This window comes from Octodon degus, unplaced genomic scaffold (genome assembly GCF_000260255.1).
Source record: "Octodon degus isolate 3935 unplaced genomic scaffold, OctDeg1.0 scaffold00288, whole genome shotgun sequence".
Classification (NCBI taxonomy): Eukaryota; Metazoa; Chordata; class Mammalia; order Rodentia; family Octodontidae; genus Octodon; species Octodon degus.
The window spans coordinates 512,307-521,818 of NW_004524864.1; the positions used below are offsets into that span (position 1 = coordinate 512,307).

At 48.1% G+C, this 9,512-nt stretch overlaps 1 protein-coding gene across 1 annotated transcript in view; it reads left to right on the top strand.

Annotated features, from left to right (window-relative positions):
• The first annotated feature begins 6,869 nt into the window (after window positions 1-6,869).
• Window positions 6,870-9,512, top strand: part of Apobec1 (apolipoprotein B mRNA editing enzyme catalytic subunit 1) — a 6,276-nt gene continuing 3,633 nt past the window's right edge. Inside the window, exons 1-3 of the mRNA XM_023707422.1 lie at window positions 6,870-6,937; window positions 8,092-8,489; window positions 9,055-9,173. Coding sequence (XP_023563190.1) covers window positions 6,876-6,937; window positions 8,092-8,489; window positions 9,055-9,173 — 579 coding nt within the window. The 5' untranslated portion in view covers window positions 6,870-6,875. The remainder of the gene's footprint in view (window positions 6,938-8,091; window positions 8,490-9,054; window positions 9,174-9,512) is intronic.

Sequence of the window (9,512 nt, forward strand, 5' to 3'; positions counted from 1 at the left end):
AGCACTTATTCTATTGAGCTATCTGCCCAGTTCTGTGCTGTCTTCTGATTTAAAAAAAAATAATTGCAATTAAGAAGATTAGTCTTCTTTGTACCATTTAGTAGCTGTTGGATCCATTTTTCATCTGCTCTTGTTTTTTTACTAGTTCGTCATTGAAAACAGCCCTACTTTCTAAATCTGTCACTCATCACATTAGAAACTTCTTCTGCTGATCCTTTTGATGGCATTTTTGTAGAGGGAGAGAGCCTCAGTATGTAGTTCAGGCTGGCCCTGAACTGACTCTGGAGTGCTGGGTAGCCTCAAACCCACAGTGATCCTCCTGCCTCAGGTTTTTTTTTTTTTAAGAATTGTTATTTATTTATTTATTCATTCATTTATTTTGTGTGTGTGGCCAGTTCAGCCCACGGGGGGAGGGGGATGCTGGCTGGCTTGTGGTGCTGGGGGACTGAACCGTGGTCCCTGTGCTTTGCTTTGCTTAGCTTAGCTTGTTCTAAGTAGGTGCTTTAGACCACTGAGCTATCTCACCAGCCCGTGCCTCAGGTTTTTTAAATTTATTTTTTATTTTATTTTTTAATTTTAGGGGAGGGTCTACAGGGTGTTCAGGGTCTCACTACTAGATCAGACTCATAGTGATCTGCCTCAAGATTCCTAAGAGCTGGGATTACAGGCATGTGCCACCATGCAAAGTCTCAAAGGATTTTTTATTTTTTATTATTTATTTTTTGGTGGCTCAGGCTGCCTGAAGGACAGATCTGGTAAGGCAGGTGGAGCTGGGGCTTGAACCTTGGTATCCTGCTTCTGACTGCCTTTGCATGAGCAGGAGCTTAAACAACTGAGTTAAGGGCAGCCCCCTGCCCCACCTCACTTTCTTGAGTGCTAATGTTGCTGGTGTGCACTAGGACACCTGACTTGAGAGAATTGTAATCTCTTGAATTTCTGTTTGGAGACTTTTTTTTTTTTTTTTTTGGTGTGGTACCAGGGATTGAACTCAGGACCCTACACTTGCCAAGCAAGAACTTATTCTACTGAGCTATCTCCCTGGCCCAAAAATGGCAGAAGCATTTTTTTTTTTGGGGGGGGGAGGGCTGTCTGAGAATGCCTTCAGGGCAGGTCCGGGGATCAAACCACAGCATCCTGAGGGTGACTGTTGTGTGTAAGCAGGCACTTAAACAACTGAGCTAATAGACAGGCCCCCGAGTTTGGAGACTTTTTATGGACTTTGATTCTTTTTCTTTTTTTTGGCAGAACCGGGGATTGAACTTAGTCCCTTGCTCTTGTCAGGGAAGCACTTATTCCACTGAACCATCTCTGCAGCCCCTGATTCTTTTTCATAATGCCCATGTGTGTTTGTGCTGCTTTGGTTTGCTGTTTTAGGCTCTTATTAATATATTCCCTACACTGGGTGATGTGTTTGGCACAATATAGTACTACTTACAGCTTCTTCTATGAGCTTTCCCAGCATCTTATTAATCTGTTTGCTCTCTCTCATATATATATATATATATATATATATATATATTTTTTAGTACAGGGAATTTTTAATATTTCTGGTGTGGAGCTTTGTGGTTTCCTTTTCTTCTCTGCTGCATGGATCAGCTTTCAGGCGGTTGGGAGCTTTTGTGGTATCTTGTTGGCTTGTCTTCCCAAGCTTTCTTTTTTGTTCGTTTGTTTGGCGTGTGTATTAAGGTTTGCAGAGTGATTTCAGTGGAGCACATTGTTTTTGTGTGGAGACTTCCTTAGTCAATGTCTACTTTTCAGTCGCGTCCACTAGGGGGCGCTAACGGCTGGCCTTCGTCTCGGTCTCAGGATCCTTCCACTTCTGTTTACCTGAGCTGAGAGTGTGCAGCCTATTTGGGTCGGGTTCCTGTTTCACTGGGATGGGCCACAGCACTGTTAATGACCCCAAGGTAAACCGGATACTGGGATTTCCCCAAAGAACCAGCTAAGAGCAACAGCCATGCCTCTTTGGTTATAGTAATAAAATCTCCATCAATTATAGAATCAAATACAAACTGAATATTGAGAAGCCCTAAGGACCAATAAAGTGCCTCCTTTTAACTTATCTGAAGAGGTCTATGAGTGTTGGATGAATACTAAGACAAACCTTTTTTTTTTTTTTTTTTTTTTTTTTTTTTTTTTTTTTTTTTTTTTTTTTTTTTTTTTTAAGTATTTGGTTGTTATAGGGTTTCACCACACAGCTTGGACTCGTGGTGATCCTTCTGCTTTCAGCCTCCCCAGCGCTGGGATGTGCCGTCACAGCCAGAATCAGTGCTGGCTTAGCCCGCCCTGGTGGCAGTGCTGGCGTGGCATGTGTTGCCAAGGACTGAACCATGGTCCCGCTCTGTGCCTAAGCTTGGCTAAGCAGGTGCTTAGATAGCTCGGCTGAGCTATCTCGTTGAACCCAACAAACTAAATATTGAAATACTATTGACCTACATTAAGTGTTTTCTAGGGGCCAGGGAGATGGCTCAGTAGAACAAGTGTTTGCCTGGCAAGCTCAAGGGCATTCCTGGTTCCGCAAAAAAAAAAAAAAAAAAAAAGTGTTTACTAAACAGAACATCACTTCTACTAACAATACAGCAGCATTCAAGAACAAGAACACAAAGTTAACTAGCTATCTAGAAATTCCCAAAGCTGACAAGTTATACTAGTAAACATGGATGGAGTGGGGATACACCAAACAAAAATGGCTAAATTTGAAAGCTTAATCAATGAGTGGTGAGAAGCAGGAGACAAAAGTGAGAGAGCAGCTTTTATTGAGGAATAAAAGGAATTAATAATGATAGAGAATAGTCACAGCAAGAATGAATAAGAAAAAGAACTAAAAAGATAAACAGTGAACACAAACATAAAAGAAGGGTTAGAAGAAAGAGAAAAAAGCTGAAAGAGAAGAGACAAAAAGGGATGAAAGGGGCCGGGGAGATGGCTCAGTAGGATAAGCGCTTGACTGGCAAATGTAAGGATCTGAGTTCAATCCCTGGTTCTGCAAAAAAAAAAAAAAAAAAAAGAGATGAAAGAAACTAAAAGGGGAAGAGGATAGCATGTATGCTCAAACATCCCACTGATGGAAAGATAAAAATAATATAAATAGAAAAATTAAAGACAATCAAATTACAGGGTCAAATTCCCATGTTATGGAGTGAGTGATTTCTTCACAAGCTCCGCAGTCCTGGGATCCGGTCTGCCATGACTTTCCACGCCCAGCTTTAGGGCCGACGGGTTTCTGAGGTGCCCTTCCTGCACACATCTCCTCCATCTGCTCACTGCATTGCGGTTACCGTCCAGGCCACAGTGTCCTTGTGCCCCTGGCTGGAAAGGGACATAGCCAGTTCACTGGCCTCTGTGGATGCAGGCCAAACGGTGGGCTTTCAAGCGGGCTTCTGGACTTCAGGTCCACAGGCATGAGCACTGTCCTCCTCCATGATCAGTGGAGGGCGGTGAGCTCAGCCTCCCTCCACTGCCCATGCCAAAGGGACGTGAAATGTGGAGTCAGCTTGGAGCTTCAGGCGGTGTGTGCCTTGCGTCAGGCTTTCCGTGCCTCCGGTGGGAACCCGCTTATTTCCTTGAGGAAGATACGGCTCCTCCAGCCTGGATCCGCTTGCACCTGTGGAGGGGGCATCACTCATCCAGCGTGGCTTGCTGGCTTGAGTGCATCTCCGAATGTACTTAAGCTAGAAGATGGATGATGTGTTCAGCAGCATTAATGGAAAACAAAGCTAAACTAAGAAGCTGCTGCCTAAGTGCTCCCGGGGAGTGTGTCTCACTGCATGAATTTCCGATTGCAGCTGTAACAGATCATGGTGGACTTTGTGATACTGAGATCACAGCAGGATCCACTTCATCAAATCAAGGTGTCAGCAGCCTGCCATCTGGAGGCTCTTGGGGAGAAACCATGTCCCCACCTTCCTCGCTCCTAGCCCAGCCAAGTTCCCTTACTGCTGGCCTCTGAGTGCACTGTCTTATCTCTCAGAGCTCTGCTACTGTCTGCCCAGTTCCTAAGATCCCTCCCATAACCACCTCTGCAGAAGGCTTTATGTCATGGGAAGTGCCGCCGTGGTAGATTCCAGAGATTAGGACACGGATGTCTTCTTCATTTTGGAACTGGAAATTGAACTCAGGTCCTCATACAAGTAGGCAAGAATTTTAGTGCTTTGGAATTTATTTGGAAGTAGTTTAACCCCAACTGTGATCCTCCTGTCTCAGCCTCTGGAGTAGCTGGGATTGCAGGCGTGCACCACTTGGCTTCTTCCCTTTCTTCAGAACACTCGTTGTCCCTGTAGATACAACAGCTCTCACTTGTGGGGGCTCCAGCTCGGCCTCCAGGACTAAAGCAAGTCTATGTGTAGGGCTTAGGTTTAGGGTTCATGGGGCCTCAGGATCAAAGTCCAGGGTTCCACGTCTGAGACTGTAGAGGAAGACTTGAGTCAAGAGTGAGCTCACCTCTGGGAGTGGATGCTGAGTCGCAGAGGAATTTATGACTTGAACTTGACCCAGGTTCAGCAGTCAGGAGGCTGTAGCAATGGGGAAGTGAGCACCAGTATTTGAAAGAGGAGCAGAGGCAGGTGTGGCGTTGGTCCTACCGTTTCGCTTAACTTAGAGGAGGAAGCGAGCAACAGGACCTCTCCCATGCTGGGGCGTGGGGAGTAGGTGAGGCCCAGTGTTCTCCCCCGGGTAGCGACACCTGGCAGGCTGCAGAAACAGGCTCGCCCTCTCCTACCTTTGCACTTTCTCTCTTCTCTCCAGTAAAGGTCAATTTTATGTTAATTTACAGGAAAGAGAAACCTAAGTTCAGATGCTACCACAGAAGAACCTGGAAACTTACTTGGTAACTTAAAGACATCCACCGATCCCCAAGTTTCCCTCCTGGTCCACTCCCTGTGTAGCGCAGACACCAGGGGTGGCCACAGCCCAGGAATGAGTCACCTTGTGTCCCCACAAATGGCAAAGGGCTCACCTGGAGAGACAAGGTCCAGGCACACTGCTGGCAGGAGCGCCCAGGGAGCAGCGCCGCACAGGAAGGAGGCCGAGAGAGCAGCATGACTTCTGGGACAGGTAGGGGTCCCCGGCAGGCACAGGGCTCCCCCTGCCTTCTGCCCCTGCCTCCCGGTGGCTAGGTCTGTGGACTGGTGCTGTACACTGCAAAAAACTGTGTGTGTGTGACCTGCTTATGCTGTGTGCTTCGATGTTTTCCAACTTTCCTTTATATGTTAAGATTAATATATTAATATTATTCTTAAGGATGCAGTATCTTGATCAAATGATACTCGATCAGTGTTGGTTTCATCATAATGAAAAATTAAGTAAGAACATAACTGTTGAAACAATCTTTCAAGACAAGAGTGAAGCGCAAGTCCCTCTACGGGTGGGTTTACAATGGTTAAGGCATTAGTGCACAATTCCTCAGAGCTGGAAGAATGTCTGGAGGGGGAGGGGACTTCTGGCTGCGGAATGAAGTGATTTTAGATGAGGTGGGATTGGAGCTGGGTCCTAAGGGAAGGCCAGAATTTGGACTGGCCAAAGCAGGAGTTAGGAGTGTTGGCAGGGACTGCAGCCCCGAATCTTGAAGAGGTTGAGGCAGGAGGACTTCAACTCTGAGGCCAGATAGGGCTACTTAATGGGACCATGTCTCTAAAAGTAAAATAAAATAAAATGAAATGTGCTGGGGATGTAACTCAGTGGTAGAATATCCCTGTGTTTGATTCCCAGTACTACAAAAAACAAAAAACAAAACAAACAAAAAACCAAAAAAAGAAAAAAGCAAGATTCCTGGTTGACTGAATACTGCTGAAATAATGAATCGGCGAGTTGAATTAGCAGAACTAGAATCAGCTCTTAGCTCAGGGCATGCCAGTTGCTGTGTCCAGCCAGCATACCTCAGGCTGCCCACCTACTCAGTGCCTGCTCACGGGCTAAGTAAACTGTCTATTACACTCTCTCATTACGACTACTTGTCGTGGGCTAGTTCCTGTTGAATGTTGTTATTTATGAATTAAATGATGAAAATATTTTAATGGCTAAATGGGTGGTGGAATAATACATACAGGTGCTACCGCTTTTGAGCTCTGTCACAAGGTTGAAATACATGTTCAAAAGACAGAGATTGATTAAGGTAGGAAAATATGTTTGTGTGGGGTGACTGGATTTGTGTGCAGCAATTTCTGTACTCCTGAAAGTACAAGACACTACTGTGAGGTCACACAGAAGTAGGCACTAGGGACCTCTGGGAAGTTACTTTGTCATCTCAGCAAATCATTGCTTCTCTTCTCTTTTTCTTCTAATTTTTTTAAATGCATGTATTTATTTGGTACAGGGTCTTGCTACACAGCTTGGACTCATAGTGATCCTCCTGTCTCAGCCTCCCCAGTGCTGGGACTACAGGTGTGTGCCACCATGCCTGGTTTCAGTGGCTGGCACGGTGCACCCAGGGTTCTGTGGCCAGCACAGCATGCAGTACCGGGGATTGAACCTGGGTCCTTGCCCTTGCCGGGCAGGCGCTGAGACCGCCACATTATCTCCCTGGCCTCAGCACTGAACCATTTCCAACAGCAGGGCTGCCATGATCTGGTTTGGCTGGCGAGAAGAAGTGCTAGACACAGAGCCCAAGGTTGGAGGTCAGGCAAGTGCTCCATTCCTGAGCTGCAGCCCCCACCTGCATTACCAGGTTCAGGATGAAGTATCTGGGAAAACAGCCCTCAGCAGACTAAAAAAAAAATAAATAAAAGAAAAAGAAAAAGGAAAGAATTGCTTTTCTGTGGTCTCAAAATTGCAGGACCCATACAATGAGTCCACGAGAGCCTCTTCTAAGTCTGTTTTCAGATGTGATATGCAGGGCTAGAGAGCTCGAGCACGCTTCTGAGCAGCTGGTCTGTACCCGGATGTCATCTGACGTGGTCTTCTGTTGGTCAACAGGTCCTTCAGCGGGAGACACCACTCTGAGGTAAGGAATAGTGGCCCAGGGCCATTCCCTTCAACAGGAATAAACAGTATAACAACATGGGACAATAGCACTGTGTAAGACTGCAATTGCTGCTTTCCCCCCTTTACTATGTTTTCATTCTTTCTTTTTGCCTTTTACAACTTGATTTTCTGATTATTGTTTTTCTATCTTTCCTGCTGGATCCTTTGGTTTCTCCTTAATTACCTTTCAGCTTGCTCCTCCGCTGCCTTACTGTCCTCTTCTGTCATGTTCAATCACATTTCTTAGAGCCCCTTGGTGAAAAGCCTGGAGAACCTGTCACTTCAAGCTTATCTTCCTGTTTTATATTGGCTGCCAATTTCTCAGACTCTTTCTAAGCAGCAGAGCATGCCAGGAAATAGAGCGTGTCCTAAAGAAGGGAAAGAAGGGCTGGCCTGTGGGCTTCCTGGCTGTGGTACCTCAGGATGGTGGGGACAACCTCTGACCTAACTGCTCACAAAGCAGGGTCCCCGCACAGTCCTGCATTGCCTGAGCTGAAGCACTTTGTCTCTGTCTCTGTCTCTGTCTCTGTCTCTGTGTCTGTCTGTCTGTGTCTCTCTCTGTCTCTCTGTCTCTCTCTGTCTCTCTCTCCCCCCTCCTCCTCTCTCTTCATTGTTTTCAGATGGCCTCCTACTCTGTTGGCCTCATCTCTAAGTCCTCCTGCTTCAGCACCCCAAGTAGCCAGGATTACCATCATACCCCACCACCTCTGGTTTAAAGTACTTTCTCAGATCCAGCTAGCAAGTCTTATGGCCAGAAGATGGCTAGAGACATCAACTTACTACAGTCCGGTTAGAGTGCCCTGAGGAATAGACACCTCTGGGTGGGAAGCAGAAAGTTAGTACATGAAAAGAACCTTCAAGGGGCAACAGGAGGGACTAAAACCACCACCTTCAGGCCTGCCACTCAGAGATGTTGGGCCAGTCCTCAGTGCTGTGCAGGGAAGAAGCCTTTACCCCAGTTAGGACAGGGAGATTCTGAGAACTGAAGGACCTCTGTGCTGACTGGGACATGGCCTAAGAGCAGATCCTGGGCGGCTGCGCTTCACACTGCCTGACAGAAGAGGGGGGTGTGCCCCGATGTCCCAGGACCCCCCTCAAGGCTTGGTGACAACACGGGTTCCTTTCGCATTTCAGGAGGAGAATCGAGCCCTGGGAGTTCAAAGACTCCTTTGACCCCCACCAGCTGCGGAAGGAGACCCGGCTGCTCTCCGAGGTGTGGTGGGGGAAGAGTTCCAGGCCTTGGCGAGAGTCCAGGCAGAACGCTACCCATCACGTGGAGATGAACTTTATAGAAAAGTTCACTTCAGAGAGACATCTGCGCCCTCATGTCTGCTGTTCCATCACCTGGTTCCTGTCCTGGAGCCCCTGCTGGGAGTGTGCCAAAGCCATCAGAGAGTTTGTGAGCCAGCACCCGAAGGTGAGACTCGTGATTTATGTCGCAAGGCTGTACTGGCACCTGGATGAGCAAAACCGGCAAGGACTCAGGGCCCTGGTGGCCGGCGGCGTGCACGTGCAGATCATGAGCGACTCAGGTAACGCGCGAGCGCCGAGAGGGCGTGTGTCCGGGAGCTGGTGGTGACGGCTGCCCGTGTAGACGAGCTGGCGGTCCTGGGCTGGACTCCCAGCAGTGAGGAGATGTCCCAGCTGACACTGACCTAGAGATGGGCAGGCCCAGCTCCAAGGGCACGCGGGCGGGGCCAGGGCTCACTGCTCCCACCTGCCTCTGTATCCTCCCAGGGGGCTGTTCCCGGGGAGCGGGGGTGGGAAGCTAGGGTTTTGCCCGGTCACACACTGGTGCTGTACATACCTGCAGCCACCCAAGTGACTTGTGTTCTTTCCCGGGTTGTCGCCCATGTCGAGCGGCAAGCAGGCTGAAGTCTTTGCAGACAGCGTGTATGCGGATACATCTATGTCCCCTTTACACACGGAACTGTTCATCGATTTTGGTCCTAGCGCTTGCCTCAGGGCCTCACACCTTCTCTTTCAAGAGCTGGACCCCAGCATCCTTGATTTTTCACAGTGGATATTTAAGCTGGAGGGCTATTGTGTTCTTTACCACTGTGTTTGATGAATGAGCCGAGGTCTGTGCTTCCTTAGACTACGGTTACTGCTGGAGGAATTTCGTCAACTACCCACCAGGGCAGGAGGCAGCCTGGCCGCGATTCCTGCCTGTGTGGACAGCGCTGTACGCACTGGAGCTCAGCTGCATTCTTCTAGTAAGTGGCTGCAGGGACACAGTGCTGGTGCCGGGAGAAGCTTCCTGGTCCGAAGTTCCTTCCTGAGAATTTGTTCTTTTGCCAGAACCGGGATTTGCACCTGGGACCCTGCACTTGCCAGGCAAGTGCTTATTCTACTGAGCTCTCTCCATGGCCCCCTTCCTGAGAACTCGGCGAATGTGCTCTGACTATTTTCACACAGAGATTCTGTCATTCAACTACGTGTCTCACGTGAAGAATACATGAGCGGGGCTGGTGAGATGGCTCAGTGGTCTAAAGCACCTACTTAGAACAAGCTTAGCAAAGCACAGGGACCGCGGTTCAATCTCCCAGCACCAC